The 16795-nt window shown below is 51.8% G+C and overlaps 2 protein-coding genes across 4 annotated transcripts; one reads left to right on the top strand and one right to left on the bottom strand.

Moving 5' to 3' along the window:
* Nucleotides 1-948: 948 nt before the first annotated feature.
* LOC134470588 (endogenous retrovirus group K member 18 Env polyprotein-like) lies at nt 949-3290 on the top strand. The gene is made up of 2 exons (XM_063225428.1): nt 949-1137; nt 1668-3290. The coding sequence occupies exon 2, from the start codon at nt 1825-1827 to the stop codon at nt 2863-2865; it is 1041 nt and encodes a 346-aa protein (XP_063081498.1). The 5' UTR covers nt 949-1137; nt 1668-1824; the 3' UTR covers nt 2866-3290.
* Nucleotides 3291-6635: 3345 nt separating this feature from the next.
* Nucleotides 6636-13347, bottom strand: Lrcol1 (leucine rich colipase like 1). Of its 3 annotated transcripts, none has more exons than XM_013148643.3 (6): nt 13200-13347; nt 9282-9374; nt 8632-8757; nt 8421-8546; nt 8216-8337; nt 6636-7577 (listed from the first exon to the last, which is right to left on the bottom strand). In XM_013148643.3, the coding sequence occupies exons 2-6, from the start codon at nt 9360-9362 to the stop codon at nt 7571-7573; spliced, it is 462 nt and encodes a 153-aa protein (XP_013004097.1). In that variant the 5' UTR covers nt 9363-9374; nt 13200-13347; the 3' UTR covers nt 6636-7570. The 3 variants fall into 3 exon arrangements, with proteins under 3 accessions (XP_013004097.1, XP_013004100.1, XP_063081482.1); XM_013148646.2 differs by having other exon boundaries at nt 13247-13347; XM_063225412.1 differs by lacking the exon at nt 13200-13347 and adding an exon at nt 9718-13185 and having other exon boundaries at nt 9282-9454.
* Between the last annotated feature and the right edge of the window lie 3448 nt (nt 13348-16795).

Genomic DNA, 16795 nt, shown 5'->3' with positions numbered 1-16795 from the left:
CCACACCCGTTGAAGAACATCAATTTAATCATGCAAATGCAGGACATTTGCATCTTAAATATAAGATACCTTTTACAAAAGCTAAACAAATTGTAAAAGCCTGCCCTATTTGTAGACCATTACATTTAAGAATTATTCCCGCAGGTGTCAACCCTCGAGGAACTCAACCTAATGAATTATGGCAAATGGATATTACACATGTACCTTCTTTTGGTCGGCTTTCTTATGTACATGTAGTTATTGATACCTATTCTTCATTTCTATGGGCTACTGCTCAACAGGGAGAATCCACTAAAAATGTTATTGTACATTTATTGGAGACTTTTGCAGTTATGGGAATTCCTTCTAAAATCAAAACAGATAATGGACCTGCTTATACTAGCAGAACATTTAAACAATTTTGTGATCTCCATAATATTATTCATATTACAGGGATTGAATATAACCCCCAGGGTCAAGCTATTGTTGAAAGAGCACATGGCACTCTTAAGTTGCAAATTAAAAAATTAAAAAGGAGGAGTCAGGAGGATATTCAGATACCAATACTGTTTAAATTGCAAAACAGTCCAAAAACATTACTGCATCAAGCATTGTTTATTTTAAATTTTCTCAATTTACCACAAGGTGAAATATTAACAAGAGCTGAAAAACATTTTGAACAGCAACAACAGCCTTTTGTGATTAATGAACCTATTTGGACTAAAACAGCTCCAGAGGCTGAATGGGAGAGGGGCACATTGCTCTATAGGGGGAAAGGTTTTGGTTATATCTCCACAGAAAATGGAATTCAGCAGTGGGTCCCTGGACGATGGATCAGGACCCGCGTCTCCAGATCCTGTTCACCAGCCCCGGAGACAACTCCCCAAGGAACCGGAACCGTGCCTTCAGAAGCGAGCGCGAAACCAGCTAGAAGCTGAGGATGCTGAGTTTGTTCCTATCGCAGCCATGGCCAGATTACAGCTAAGAAAATCCCGCCGCTCACAGCGACCAAATTTAAATCCCCTCCCTACATGGGGACAATTAAAGAAATTGACCATAGAAGGGCAACGGCTTGTCCTTCAAGCAGGAAAGCCTTTAAACCCCGAAAACTTGTTTTTAGCTTTATGTGCCTTGCTCACCGTTGCATCGGGGACTGAGGTACCTCCGCATTCGTACTGGGCATATATTCCAAACCCCCCTTTATTAGAACCTGTAAAATGGGGAACTAGTGATATTTTACTTTATACCACACCTAGAGAAATTTTGTCAGCACCGTGGGCTGATTTAACCCCCCACAATCAAGATGATGGGACACTATTCAATTTTACTTATTATGGTAATCAAAGGCCTATTTGCATTGGGGAACCGCCTTGCATCCCTCTGGGATGGCAGTATTGGATTCAACATGGAATAAAAGCAGGCAACAAAAGGACAAGGCTTCAAGCCTTGGCTGCTCAAACCTTTAATGTTACCTGGAGAAATTTAACAGCACCTGATACAAATACATTTCCTGTATGCCCTGAATTTACTTATAAAAATATTTCTTATAATCCCATAATTTGGCAACTATGTATGGGAAAATTTGCTAAAAATATTGATGGGTATATTATTTGGGGACCATTTGGAAAATTCGTTAATGGATGTGCTGAATGGAATGAGACAAGATGTAATCTCTCTGTTGTGTATAGTCTTCCAGATCCAAAGAAAATAACTGACGGAGCTCCTATATTTCAACAAAAGACGGCTCTCTTGTGGTGGGGAGATGGTGGAATCGCTAACCCTGCTGTTGCAGCCGAAGAATACCCTCATCACCTTCAAAATCATATTTGGAAGATCCCAGCCGCTATGCAACCTGTAACCTTGTACAATGTTTCATATTCAGGGACTAGTCGATCTGTATCTACTACTTATAATTTTACTAGGTTTAAAATGTATAATATTACTGTTTGTGCACCTCTACCTTATGTCTTTTTAGTGGGAACTTTTAATTTTACACATTTTTCTTGTACTTGTTTAAATTGTCAATTGTTTACATGCTTAAATAGCACACTAAATTTCACTAAGCCTTATACAGTTATGCTGTTACAACAAAAAACTCATATTTGGTTGCCTGTAAATTTAACTCGACCTTGGTCTCAAGACCCGGTAATTTCTGTTACTACTGAATTTTTTAAACATCTGTTAAAACGTACAAAAAGATTTATTGGAATAGTGGTTGCTGTACTGTTAAGTCTGATAACTGTAGCCTCTCTAGCAGCAGTCTCAGGAGTAGCTTTACATACCTCTTTGCAAGAAAAACATGTTGTCGAATTATGGCATGAGAATTCTCATGAACTTTGGTTAACTCAGTGGCAAATAAACGCCAAACTACAACAACAAATAGACCTCCTTAAACAAACAGTTGAATGGATGGGTAGAAAAATATTGGCTCTTCAGCATCAAGTGTTTTTAAAATGTGATTGGAATTCAACTACTTTCTGTATAACCCAACGACCTTATAATCAGACAGAACATGAATGGGAAATGATTAGAATGTATTTAAATGGAAACACCTCTGCCCAGGAGGAAATAGAATCTTTGCATAATCAAATTGACAAGGATTTTGCAAAGCAAAATGATGATGAATCTCTAGCACAATTCGCGCAATTGCTTGCTCAATCTTTGAAAGGATTAGATTCCAAAGGAATCTGGCAGAGCATTACCCACACTTTTAGTGGCATGGGACTTAGTTTAATTATAGTTCTCATTGCCATAGTTCTTGTGTATTTTTACTGCATAAGACGAAATGCTATTAATAACCTGATCTTATGGAAATTATTGTTAAAAAATAAAAAGGAAGGAAGTGTGGGGGATGAGGTGTCACTTTGTAGGCCCAACCCCCTCTAACCTGCAATTTACAATAGCCGCCCTGGTATGCGAGAAGGAGGTAGAACGGGAATGCCTGTTCTCAGTGAGCCCTCACCCTCTGGAATCCATACTGTGAGCTGGCTTTGTTTTGCAGAAGTCTTGAGGAAGTGGCTGGCCACCCTTTGTGACACTAACAGCAGACAAATTAACAACATTCTTGAGCTAATGAATTTCTTCCTGGGCTAGAGAAGTTGTGAGAACTGGTTGTGATTATTTACTTCACTTAGATAGTTTTAGAATAAACATTGTAGTCTGTCACGTTGTAGCTTGCCACAAAGAATGCCTTTTCACTACTTAATTATCTGGGCTCTGTGAATTGATCGGGTTTACTATATATGAATCCTAAAATAAAGATTGTGCGTACAGTGCAGTGCAGTGCAGTGTAACGCGGTGCAGACAGCAAAGGTGTCTCTCCTGTCTTTCTTTTCCAAGCGCTGTACCCCCCGTGTCCCGACAAGGCGTGCGTGTTTACCTTGCCCGGAGTTCAGAGTGCTCTAGACACTCACGACACACACCCTCTTCACAGTCCGGGGGCAGGGCGTGGACTCCACACTCAGCTGCAGCCGCTGTATTTCCTGATTTTCACAATGTCTCACCTGGGCTGAGCTCAAACCCATGATCCTCTGGCCTCAGATGTCCAGATTCCTGCAGCTTGCCAATCCGCCCATCTCCTGTCAGTCTTGCCTGCTTTCTTACTTTCTGTATAGAAATCCACTGTGGCATGTTCTGTCTCCCGCCCTCCAGGCCTCTCCTTGCCCAGTCAGGAAGCAGGAATGTCAGTGCTATGAACGCTCTGGTGACTTCCCTCAGCCTCGCCCACTGGGAGTCAAGGCCCTGCATCACGCAGTGCAGCCAAGGCCCCACCTGCCCTCCCCCACCACAGCCCTGGCCCTGGCCAGGGAGAGAATCCCGCAGGAGGAAGGCAGTGCTGCAGGGTAGGGCTTCCGAGTCTGACTTCGACGCCAGCTTTCCTGGCAGCGACCAAGGCACCAGGCCCTCGCTCCAGCTCCATGTTACTAAGGTCACTACGCACTTGCAAGGGGAAGCCCCCCAGACTCTCCTTTTGGGAAATGAATGTGGGAACCTGAACATGGCCTCCTTTCCCTCTGCTCTTTGATAATTCACTTTGTGATCGCCTGGCTCATCCCGAAGTGAGTTAGCAGTGCGGTAGATGAACTAATGGGCAACTTGTGACACCCAGCTGAACTGAGTCAGCGAGGTGTTGGGTGGGGAGGGCCCACCTGAGGATGGCTGCCAACAGCATGGAAGGGGAAGACAGTGCTCTTGATTCTCCTGGAGAAGCTGGTCGCGCTGGTTTTCCTGACAGGAACTTGACTATTTTCAGTGTCAGAGGAGCTCAGGTCCTCACCGTCACTGAGGATGGCTGTGGTTCTCTTCCGGGCAGCTCTGGGCCTTACCTTGAGCATTGCTTCCTGGCTCCTCAGCTGCTGGCACAGCTCCTTCACCAGCTGGCACAGACTTTCCAGCCTCCGTTACTGAACTTTGTGCCTTCCCAGAGCAGATCATTGGTACAGACTTGCACAGGACATTGCCATGAGCTCTAGATCTTTTGCTGGACTTGTGCAGGACACTGCTGTGGGATCTGAGCCCTCAGTTGGATTCTTCGGGTCTCAGTGTGTAGACAGATTTCCTGCACTCTTTTTGCATTTGCACTCTTTGGGTGAATATTGTAAAATAATCTTATAGATTATAGATCCTGTATTAAGTTGATTTCCTTGCAAACTATAAGATAAGCAGGGAAACTCAAGCTGACTTTGGGGGAGAAGACTGTACCCAAAGAGCGCTTTGGTCAGACTGGGCCAGCTCTGAGCCACATGGATCAGAGCTGCCAGGATAGGGACAGACGCGGGCTTTCAACCCTGGGACCTCTGAATATGTTTAAAAAACTGGACACAGTGGCGTACACCTGTGACCCTAGCTACCCTGGAAACGGAAGGATGGTGAGTTCCTATTCAGGAAACTGAGGCAGAAAGATGTCGGCTAGGCCATTCAGCAAGATCCTGCCCCAACAAAGTGCAAAGGGGCAGGGTGCAGCTCAGCACGAGTGTTCCCTGAGCACCCCAAGGATTCCATTTGGATTCCATCTCAGCAGCACAGGAGTCTGTCGGGAGCCTGGCAATCACCTCGCTTTGGGTCACCACAGGCATCCAGCAGCAGAAGAGCTCCCACAGCTTCTGGAGGCCAGATGTCTAGAATCCGTGGTTTCCAGGGAGTAGACAGCAAGAGCTTTTGGGTCCCCACTCATGACCTGACCACTTCTTTCCACCTGGGGAGCAATTTACCTTGGGGTACAAACCTCTCCCCCACATGGCATGGGAGAAGCGTGCAGATGCCAATGGCTGGACCGCTGACCACAGGCTCCCAGCGTGCCTGGGGCAGCGTCCTTCTGTGTATTTCACTGGGACCTTTAAAAACTCCATGAGAGGCAGGGCACGGTGGTGCGTGCCTGCAATCCCAGCGTTTGGGAGACTGAGGCAGGAGGAGAGCCATGAGTTTGAGGCCCACCAGGGCTACAAAGCAAGACGCTGTCTTAAAAGCCAAAAAAACAAAAACAAAAAATTCTAGGGACTGGTGAGAGGATAAAATGCAGCTGAGTTCCCCTCCAAAAACTAAGTCAGTGAAATTGTGGATTCCCTTTCCCAGGAGCCCCACACACATACTGCATAGAGCTGCGCTGCCCCCTGGTGGCGTCCTTGGAGATGCTGGGCTGGAGCCGGGTGGGGTGTCGGAAAATCTCAGTGAAAGTTGGAGGACGGTGGGCTGCTCAAGGCCACCACGCCAGCTTAGACCCAGCCTGAAAGTTAAAAATAAGAGATGGGACATAACTCTGCGGTGGAGCAGTGCCGGCAGCTGCTGTGGCCTCAGCCCTGGCGTCTCCAGTCCAGCCTCCCAGACCTACAACACTTTGCCGCCCTGCACCGGGAAGAGGCTGCAGCTTCCTTGCTGCACAGCGGTGACCCTTACAGACAGGGTCACTGTCAGCTCGCCCTACGGAGAAATTAACAAAGTTGATTTTATTAAAAGGGTTAAATTCCATTCCTGGCTTCTAAATTCTGATTCTAAATTGGACCCAGCATTTTGCTTTTTAGGGCCCCAGGTGGCTGGTGCGGGGTGGGGATGTCACCCCAGGCATGGGCCTCACCCAAGCCCACAGACATGTGGCTCACACACGTCGACACACGTGTGCATGCGCAAACAGCAGTCCCCGACCCCGTGAGCTCGCAGCACCTCGGGGCAGGCGGGCAGATCAAACAGCTCATGTGGGACTCAGCCCCATTACCACGGAATCCGCCTCAAGTCGGTTCAGACAAATCCCTGTTTGTGGCACAAATCTCCAGGTGTGACCAGCAAGAATTTCCCTAGCTGTGAAGTGCAGTTCTGAGCAACAGCTGTCAAGAGAAAAGAACAACGGGCTCTGGCGGGAGCGAAGCCGACGGTGAGGTGCGTGCAGCAGTCCTCAGAAACTGCAAACAGGAACTGGTAACAGCAAATAACAGAAAAGTCAGGGCTGGGGATTTAGCTCAGCGGCATAAGTGCCTGCCTTGCAAGCAGGCAGTCGTGAGTTTGATCCCCGGTACCGATAAAAAGGGAAAAAACAAAAAATGGGAAAGTCGTTTTGATATTGTGTTAGCATCAGCATTAAATTTTAAAAAAGATAACTGGCCCTTCTCAATGAGCAGATTAAATTGATAAATTTCCTATTCTTTCTGTAGAAAATACAAAACCATTAACTTGTAAATATGTAATTAAAAACTATGAAGTCAGAAAAGTCGATGTAAAACTGTCACAGAGGTGACAAAATCCATAAAAATGGCGTTTCATGTGCCACTTCTCCAAATTCAGTGTGCTGTGATTCCTTCGCTGGGGTCAGGAGCTGTGGTCACACCGGTCCTCACCCACCATGCACCTGTGCCTTGATACCCAGGGACCAGTGATGTTGGGGACTCCAAGAAAAAGGAATGTTCTTGGAGCAAAGCCTGAGCAAGCACCCTCAGCCTGGGCAAATGCTCGTGGCGGGGTTTCCAGGGACTCGCAGACAGCAGGGCTTGGGGACCCCAGTGCCCAGGGCAGCTCTGGGAGCAGATATGGGCAGTGGCCACAGCAGGGCACAGGGCTGGGTGTCACTCAGGCCCTGACACCCAAGGTGGGAATCCCCCTAGCCACGCCCACCGGAGCCCCAGTCTCACCCACCCAACTGCAGTGCAGCTTAGAGACCTGGAGACCAGAAGGGGAGGAAATGCTCTCTGCAACCTCAGCCACCAGGGGGAGAGCAGAGGAGGGGTGAGCAGCCCCAGGACATGGTCCTGCATTCTGGAATCTTCCACACTCAGGTAAGCTAATTTCACCTCTAGGATAGAGTGCAGGGGAGGGGTGTGGAATGGTCTCCCCACGAAAGATGGGTCCAGGAGGCCCGTGTCAGACTCCCACAGACCTCGCCCATGCGCTGTGCCATCAGGGCATTTATTTCTGCAGTTGGGCCACACATCTCAGACTTGTGGTCTGGGCTCACTGACACCACATGCTTGGGGCAAAGGACAGCACCTCTGGCCTCCAGGCTCCTGGGACCAGGAAGGGAGCAGCACGGCCACAGGCGTGGCTTCTCAATGGCCAGGTCCAGGCTGGATGCAAGGTTCCAGATCTGATCCTGCAGTGCAGACTTGGGTCAATTCCTGAAGGAGATGCCAAAAATGAGAGAGAACAGACAGTGGGGTTGGCCCCACGGGGACACCACCGCAGTGGGACATGGCTGCAACCTCCAGGGCATCCTGAGGAGCCGGTAGAAAAATCCCAGTGGAGCCCCAAAGCCTCCCACAGACCCTGGAGGGATGTCATGCCAGTCCCTTGTGGCTTGGTCAGCTCTGAAACCCAGAGCCTGGGGAGGGAGTGGGAGATGCTCCCTCCCCAGCAATGTGGCAGCCTCCTGCGCACAGACACACAGACACATAGGCAGAAGTCTGCAGACAGAGAGACACAGACACACACAGAGGCACAGATACACATAGAGATGCAGACACTCGCAGAGACACGCTCACAGGCCTGTGTTAGTTCCTGGGCTCTCACCAACACCCTACCTTGGCCTCCCCACCCCAGGTTCAGCCCCTGATCCTGAAGGGATCCTGTGCTGCCCTCCAGCCATCGCAATCCAGAGCCTGGCTCAGAAGCCCCACTCTCCTCTGCTCTGTGACCATGGGCCCCCATGTCACGCATGTTCACTCTCAGCGCACATGACAGTCTTGATCCTGTACCCTTGCTCCACCTGGTCTGGCCTCGCCTACCGGTCACCCCTCCCTGCCCACGAGGGACTTACAGGGGCAAGCACTGGGCCAGGATTCCGGTACGGGGTGTGCAGCGGCGGGGACTGGAGTCCCGCTGTCGGATGCAGCACTGGCTCAGGCATTCACGGTGGCTCCTACAGAGGTCCCCTTTGAGCTGGGGACAGGGCCAAGGTTACACCTTGGGCCACGGTCAGGGCTGGGGCCACTGCTTGGGGACAGGGCCAGGATGCTGCCCACCTTGCGCCAGGGCACACACTGCAGGAAGATGGTCTTGGACACGCAGAACCTCTTCAGGCTGCGTCCAATCTGGCTGCAGCACCTGCTCTGACACTCCCAGTGGTGGTAGCATTGGTAGCCGACGGGCTGTGGGGCAGGAGTTCAGGTCCTCAGGTGTCCGGCATCCCACGCCTACACTCACCCACTGGCCTGCACAGAACAGGCCACACACCTTGTGCCACGGCAAGCAATGCTGGAAAAAGGTCTGAGCGGTGCAGAAACGATGAGGGTTCAAGCTGTTGGAGACACAGCAGCCACTCCGGCACTCCAGATGCTCCTCACAGGGCTCCCCGATGCCCTGCAACACAGGGTCACCAGACCAGCGCAGCCACCTCCCCCTGCCCAGCCATCAACCCCAGAAGAGGACTCAGCATGGAGATGGAGCAGAGAAGGTGCAGAGGGGAGCGGCGGCCTGGACCATGTGAGGAGGGGAAGCAGAGGCAGCGGCCAGAGGGAGCGAGTGTGGGGCACGCACGGACCATGGACAGCACCCGCTCTGCCCTCTTGCACCTCGCACGTTTGGGGGAACCAGCTCAGAGAGCTGTCCAAGGTAACACGGCTAACCAGGACCTGGAATGAGGACCACCATGGGGGCAAAAAGAGCGCACTGCCTGGGGCCGAACCCAGGGCTCACTGGGGAGACTGCAGCCGGGGTGAGGAAGGGACAGAGGAGGCGGATGCCCGAGGACGCTGGGTGGGGCATAAGGAGATAGGAGTCTGGCACAGCAGGGGTGTGGGCACCAGTGTGTTCATGGCCCAGTCCCCAACCCACAAGGCTCACCCTCCGCACTGGGCGGGACAGGCAGGTGCCTCTGCACTCACCTTGTTGAAGGCCTCAGGCCCCGGGGTCACCCAGAGAAGCAGCAGCAGTGTCCACATCCACATCCAGGCCGCACTGGCCATCACAGCACAGGCCTGCAGGGTCCCAGACGGAGTGTGGCAGTCTCCGGGTGCCCCTCGGCCTCCTGCCTTCTACCCTTCCTCTCCCAGACAGACTATAACAAAATCATGAACCACATTCTCTCTGCAGCTTCAGGTTTCCAGAGAAACCAGAAATTCACACAGTCAGGTCCTGCTCTTGACACGGTCACCCGTGGCAGCATGACTGTGACAGCCTCGAACCCCAGCACTGCCCTGAACCCCTGGCTGGCATCAGACACAGTGTGGGTGACAGGAGAAGCACGTGTGTCTACCTCCTCTGTAACCCTCCCCCCACCCTGCGCTGCAGAACACCCCATCCCGGAGCCGGAGTCACCACCTGTGGCCTTTCAGACTGGCCCCCGTCACTCGGCAAGTCAAACGCAAGGGCCACCTTTGTCCTTCCCTGGCTTGAGAGCTCACTGGTTTCTAATCCAGAAAGGGAAATGGCTTTTTAACAACCCTTTCCTGCAGGGAAGGACTGTGCCCTTAATTAAGCTAACCGAGGCTGCTGGCTGCCGTGGCGCCTGCTGTCCTCCTGCCCTCAGGCCAGGCTGCGCCCCTCCCAGCACTCAGTATCCTGTGGATAAAGGGCCATCGCTCTGCCCCAGTGTCCCTCCAGTCACAAAGTGGCAGCATGTGAGTTGGGAGAGGGTGCCATTTCTCATCTGCTATCTGGGGAAAGATGTTTCAATCTGCAGTCGCCAAGAGGGAAGATGTAAAGAAAGAGAAGACCGAAGCTCCCGAGCTCCGCAAACCCACACCACCATTTCTAATGCTCCGGGTGGCAGTGACTGCACTGGCCACGCCGCCCTGACATTGGCAGGGCGTCCACCCGTGGCTCCGTGTGGTCTACTCTGTAGGTGCTTGTGGCCCGATGCTCATATTTATTTTGTCCAAAGTTTCTGTTTCAGCACAGGGCTGCTCGGCCACCAGGTTGGGCTGGCACCTGCTTCGTGACATCTTCTCTGTGACACAGAGGGTAAAAGGGTGTCTGTCACCGGTGCTCGCTTGGCAGCAGGCCATGGTGACAGGAAGTGCACTGCGCTGAGCCTGAAGCAGGAGGCTTGAGGAGGCTGAGGCTTATTTGTTTGAACAGAACCTGTGTGGGTTCCTCCGCTGGGAGCCAGGAGGATGCAGCACCCTTGCCGGTGAGCACACTGGCTGTGCAGACACCCTGCAGGGCAGCTGGAGGCCCGGCTCTGGCTCCGCCTGTGCTTGAAGCTGAGGCCCCTAGGGCTGAAGCCTTCAGGTCCAGGCACAGCCTTGGGGGTGGAGCGCTGGCCTGAGCCCATTTGAACCCAGCTCTGTGTTCCAGAGAGACACACACTTGGAAGCTGGCTCCATCTGAGAGGACGATGTGCTCAGCATCGGTTTCTCGATGCCAAGATGGTGCTGCTTTGGGCCTGGTACTGTGTAGCATGGGTCTCAAACAGGACAGGGACCCACGAGGAGGAGATGAGCCAATTCTTAGGGGTGACAATGAGGACAGCCCTATGCATCAGAAGTCCCGAAACAGGGGTCTTTGTCCATCACAGCATCCGTGGCAAGTGGACAGTGGCTGCGCCACTGAGGTACTCATGCTGCTCATATGAGGTCATGGCCCTGTCGCACCTGCTAGTTCTGCAGGGCCCGTTGTGATGGTCACACTGATGGCAACACCCAGCTTGCTTTGTAGGGCAGACACAGCAACTCAACCCTGGTCCTGCAGCGTTCATACTCCAGCCCCAGGGAATGTATGCAGATCAAGGAAAGTCCAGCAGGACCCAGGGCCACAGTCTGGCACCCTTGGCCCCAGAGGCCGACATCCGGCAGTGACTGCATTTCCTGTGACTTCCCCCACTACCTCCCATTCAGACCAGGAGAGAAAGCCAAATGCACCCAGGCTACCTCCTCCCTCAGGGGCCCTGAGTGCTCTGCTCCTGTCCCCAGCCCTCCATCCGGCTGCACAGGCCCTGTCCTCTGAGGTCTGGTCCTCCCCTGAGCAGGAGGGGCTCTTCTGCCTCTCTGCAGTCAGGCAAAGACTCAGGTCAGCAGCACTCAAGAGGCAGAGCCACAGCCACTCAAGCCCCACAGTCAGCCGCTTCCACATCCCAGAAGCCCTGGGAACATACTTGCAGTCCTGTGAGTGAATGCATACGCACACTAATTTAAATAAAACTTAATGGAATGACGTGAAAGCCAAATTCAATCCCATTTGAACATTTTACAACTTCAAACTTTCCATATTCTTTTTGTGCTTAGAAATAGGGAGCACTTTTTTCTTTTTCAGTCTCAAAAATCTTCATAGGCCTGGACTCCCTCGGAGGCCCAGGTTCCAAGTCAGGTGGGCTGTAGTCAACAGAGGAAGCAGCTCCAGAAGCCCAGGAGGACCCCTTTAGCAGGTCGCAGTGAATGCAAGCGGAGGGGGGCCCGCAGCAGGGAGGACACCCTGACCGAGGCTGCAGCGTGGGTGGCCCTAGGGGCCTCTGGTCACTGATATGAGCTGCACGGAGTCCTGGGAGGGTCAGGCCCAGACCTCATTGAGGGTGGTAGCGCCCAGCTGAGAGGGCTGAGGTCCAGCTATGTGGGAGGATGGCAGAACTTGCAGGGCACAGACCGAACTGTGCTCAACTCCCTAGAACTGCCCACTTACAACAGCGAGAACACTTTGTTTTCTGTTCAGTACAATTTACAAAAATAAAAACAGTGCCAGGCCTGGTGGCTCACACCTGCAACCCCAGCACTGGGAAGGCTGAGGCAGGAGGATCACTGTGAGTTTAAGGCCAGCCTGGGCTACAAAGCTCAAGGCCAATGGGAACTGCAGAGTGAGATCCTGTCTCAAAAAGACAAAGACAAAAACAAAAACAAAAGCACCCCACAGATGCCTTGGGCAGAGCCCATTGGTGCCCTGCCATGCAGCCGTGTCTCACACGGGGAAGGCCACAGCCCTCCCACTTTGACACATGCTGTCCCCACAAGGCCCCTCTTTCCCAGATGTTCACTTCTACCCACCCCCATTTCCTCAGTGTCTCAGTGACCCCTGGATTCACACTATCAGTGTGCTCAGTAAAAGCAAGACAAGAAATCTTGCCAGGGGCAGCACAAGTCCCAGGAAAAATCTCCTGGCCTCTGATGCCACTTGCAACTTGACCCCTTCCTTGGGCACTGAGCACCAGAAATGGACTCGGCATCCCTGCTGAGGTGCAGCCTGGAGGCACACAGCCTGGCTTCTCCCAGGCTCCTGGGGCACTCAGGTTTCCACACTGAGAACACCAGGTGCCTGCAGGTTCCCTGCAGGGCTGGGCTGCAGCCAACGGGAAATGCTCTCAGGCCTGTTGTGGCTGGCTGCTCAATGGTCCCGCCCTGTCCTGTTAGAGCAGCGGCCAGCCTCTCCTTGTCCCCCCTGCCATCACAAATCCCACCTGTTCCTCGGTTAGAGGTGAGTCTAGCCCTCCTGCCACTTCCAGGAAGGTCACAGCCCCTCTGCAGATGGGTCACAGAGAGTCCCGAGCTGGATCCACCTGCTTCTGCATTCTTCTGTCCACTCCAGCTGAAGGGACTGAATGTGCCAGGATTCCACCTCCACATGACTCACGCCACACAGGCAGGTGGAAGCTACCAAGACCTCATTTAGTGATCGCAGTTTCCCTCTTCTGCCCCCTACCCATCTAGGACCACCCAGGGACCACCAAACACCCCTAACCAGGCACACCAGGTGCATGGGACCCCAGTTCCTCAATGCCACGTCCGCCCCAAGACAGGTCCCCCTCACACACACCCCTGCTTGTGCTCCAGGCCGACTCTCAGATCTGCTGAACAGCAGTGGTGCTTCTCTCTCACCTCTGTCCACTCGGTTTTTCTTGGAGTATGTGGTGCGAGTCTCTCACCTGCCTCTGATTTCTAGTCAATCAAGCGCCAAGCTCCTGGAGGAAAGGGCTCTCCTCTGGGTGCCTCGGTGCTGCCTGGAGTTGGCCCTGCTCAGCAGGGAGGTGGGGCGGGGACTCAGCAAGCAGGACATGGAGCTGGCAAGGGTTCAGAGAGTGATAGGCTGTGGGCTCCACTGCCAGGCAGCACAGGCGGAGGCTGAATCAGACAGGGACAGGGATGAGGGGGTACCAGGAAGCAACTGTGAGCAGAGGGAGGCCCTGCTGGGCAGTGGGAAGGACTGGAGGCCTCACATCCAGTGAAGCACACGTTCATTCTCCAGCACCGCAGAGCAAATCTCCAGCACTCACGACCTGAAGCATGTGCATTCGCTCCTACCCTGTGAACTGGTGTCCAGCAGGCTGCCCAGGCAACAGTCTGGGGGTGCTAGGCTGCCAGCTGTGCAGCTCAGCTTGCTCCCCAGGCTGACTGAAGGGCAGCCTGGGGCTCCTCATCCATTGCGCCTCCTCTCCTGGTGGCTATGGTATCCGGGAGCCACAGGCCCCTTCTGACCAGCACATAGCAGAGAGTCCAAAACAGCGCTGGCCACAGTGGGCTCAGAGGACAGTGGCCAAAAAGATTAGTGTCAAAAACAAGCCAAATACTTTGCATCAGAATAATAGGAAGGATGGTTTGAGGGCATTTTAGGAATCAGTAAGAGCCCACCCATTGTAGGCTCAAGGATCTGAAAGTGAAATACTGTGCTTTGCAAATAGAGCCCCAACACACCTGGGATTTGGTTCATAGTGCTGAGCCATGCAGGCACATACACCACAGAAGCCATGACTCAAAGCTACTGCTCAGGCTGGCTACAGACTCTGGCATCATCCAGATGGTGCTGGTTTTGTGTGTGTGCAGAATGCATGAGGGTTTAAGGGGGCTTCTACTCGGATTTCAAAAGGCCTGGGAGTCCAAGAGGTGTGGCCCTAAGGGATTAGCGGGGGAATCTGAGAGCATGAAGCTTAAAATATGATAGGAACTCCAGAAAGTTGGGAAGTCAGAAAATGCAACATCTCCTGAGGAAGGCACAGGCAGTGAGTAAACTGCCCCAAAAGGGAGGCCATGAGAAATGCTGCAGGGCTGGAACCATGCAAGCCCTTGACGTTCACTTGGCCCGAGTGATGGGCACGGAGCTGCAGAATTTCGTGTTTGCCCTGGTGGGTTTCAGTCTTGCTTTGGTCTGATCCCCTCGTTCTGTTTCCCTCCCTTTTGAAATGAGAATGTCTTTCCTGCTTTACTGTTCTACTGACAGAACTTAACTTCCTCTTTGATTTTACAGGGCTCACAGCTAAGAGCTTGCCTTGAGTCTCAGAGGACACTTTGGACTTTTCAGCAACGTTGAAACTGTTAAGATTTTGACAACTTGGAGAGGAACTAAACAGGTTTGCATAAAGAGAAGCACAGGAGTCTTTTGAGGGCTGGGGCAGGGTGATACAGTTTAGATACCGAATGCCCCCCAGGGCCTGGTGTGCTCAGTCACAGGCAGTGCTCTGGACGGTGATCCATCGGTGGGAGCGTGTACCGGATGTGCCGAAGGTCCTGTTAGGGGGTGAGGCCTGACTGGAAGGATGGGCCACTAAGGTGTGACTGGAGGGTGCATTCTTATCCTCGGCTCCCCCCTTTCTGCCATGAGGTGGGCAGCACTCTTCTGCCAGGCCTATCCATCATGCTGTTTCTGGTTTGGAGTGGACAGACCACCCATGGAGATCTCTGAAGCTGTGAGCCAACATAAGCCTCTTCTCCTTTAAGCTGCAGGTATTCCAGTTAACAGAAAAGTCAATGATATAATACCGCAGTTTTTAAATAGGATAAACTAATTATAACATTAATGTCAAAATTATTCAAGGGAGGCAGGGAATGGTAGCACACACCGGTAATTCTGGCCCTTGAGAAGCCAAGGCAGTAGGATCACTGCAAATTCAAGACCAGCCTTGGTTACAAACCAATTCAAGTCCAGCCTAAACTGTATAGCGAAACCCCGTCTCCAAAAATAAAAAATAAAAAGTCATGTCTATTTATGCTGGCAGGCACTTATGCAGGGGTGAGGCCATGAGTTTGAACCTTGGTACCAAAAATTTAAAAAAAAAAAAAACTGATGGTCAACTGAACACCAGCTGAATTAAATCAAGCATGGTGCTGAATGTAGATGTTCCACCTGAGGAAAGTTGCCAGCATAAATAGACATGGAGAAGAAGAGAGAGGCATTGTGGGGTTCTCTAAGTGTTGCTGTTTTGAGCGTTGATTCTCCTGGAGCTCTGGTCCTTACATTGAGCACCGCTTCCTGGCTCTGGAGGGAAAGGTGTGTGCTGTTTAATCTCCAGGAGAAGCTTGTCATGCTGGCTTTCAGGCATATACTCAACTGTTCTCATCATTGAAGGAGCTTAGGACCTCTGTGTCGCTGAGGATGCCTGTGGTACTTTTCAGGGAAGTCCTGGTCCTTATTTTGAGTGTGACTTCTCGGTTCCAGTGTAGAATCCTCAGCCTACTGGCACAGATCCTTCACCCCACTGGCATAGACTTTCTAGCTTCTCCCGCTGACCTTTGGGCTTTCCCAGCACAGATCCATAAAACACTGGTGTGAGACCTTCTTGTGGGCTCTAGACCTCCAGCTGGACTCATGGGAGACACTGTCATGAGTTCTGGGTCTTCAGCTGGGCTCATGCAGGACATTGCTGGTATCCAGGCCCTTGACTGAATATTCTGGGTCTTTAGTGTTTGTGGACAGATTTCCTGCACTTTCTTGTATTTAACTCTGAGTGACCATCATAAAATAAATTCTGTGTCCTGGCTCTAATTATTCTCCTCTCAACCCCTGACTACAACAGAGCCCAAGGCAGATTTTCAAGGGTAAGATCCCAAGGTTGAAGAATGCATGTGTGCAATTCATCACCAACAGCAGGAAGTGTGGAACAGGGTAGGGAGCCAGAGCCACCTGCGTCTTTATTGCAAAATTCTTATACAAGCTGTTATCTCATATTTGCATTCTCTTATGGTTGATGCATTGTGTCAACTTGAGAAGTTTAGAAATTTAACTAAGAGACTCGGCAGGAAGCCAGGATCCTTACTTTGGAAACATCCTCAGCCTGTGCAAGAGGAGGGCACAGAGGAGTGACTGCTGCCCCTGCCCTGGGGATGGGCGGCCTGCTTACACTATAAGGGAGGAGAAGAGGCTTGCCCTCCCCCTCCTGCTCTGACTGCTTTAGCTAGCTGCTGCCTTGAAGTGCTGCCCCGGTGCCTCGCCACCCTGCCTCGGAGCCAGCTGAGTACGGACTGAAACCTCCACCAACAGTGAGCTAAATAAACCTCTCCTTCCTTCATTTTGGGTGTCAGATATTTTGTCCCAGCAATGAGAGAAAAGTAGCCAAGACACACAATGCTGTCACCAGCGCATGCATGTTTACTTGTGCGAGGTCGTGGTTACTTAAGTAACAGTATCCCACTGTGCCGTGCTAGACAAGTGGGGTCACATCCTCACGTGTCCTTAGACACCCCTGAGCTTTGAAGCAATCTGA

Source organism: Cavia porcellus, unplaced genomic scaffold (assembly GCF_034190915.1).
Source record: "Cavia porcellus strain 051 isolate PalLab524CR breed Dunkin Hartley unplaced genomic scaffold, mCavPor4.1 scaffold_16, whole genome shotgun sequence".
In the NCBI taxonomy this organism is placed as follows: Eukaryota; Metazoa; Chordata; class Mammalia; order Rodentia; family Caviidae; genus Cavia; species Cavia porcellus.
Note: the sequence above shows the minus strand (reverse complement) of the source record. Positions and strands in the feature narration are given on the sequence as shown.

Excerpts from the sequence above, each read along its gene's own strand:
- LOC134470588 (XM_063225428.1), top strand. The coding sequence starts at position 1,825 with ATGCAACCTGTAACCTTGTACAATGTTTCATATTCAGGGACTAGTCGA.
- Lrcol1 (XM_013148643.3), bottom strand. The coding sequence starts at position 9,362 with ATGGCCAGTGCGGCCTGGATGTGGATGTGGACACTGCTGCTGCTTCTC. Across the intron at positions 8,758-9,281 it reads GGCCTGAGGCCTTCAACAAG|GGCATCGGGGAGCCCTGTGA; the intron begins GTGAGTGCAGAG and ends CCTGTGTTGCAG. Across the intron at positions 8,547-8,631 it reads ATTGCTTGCCGTGGCACAAG|CCCGTCGGCTACCAATGCTA; the intron begins GTGTGTGGCCTG and ends CCTGCCCCACAG.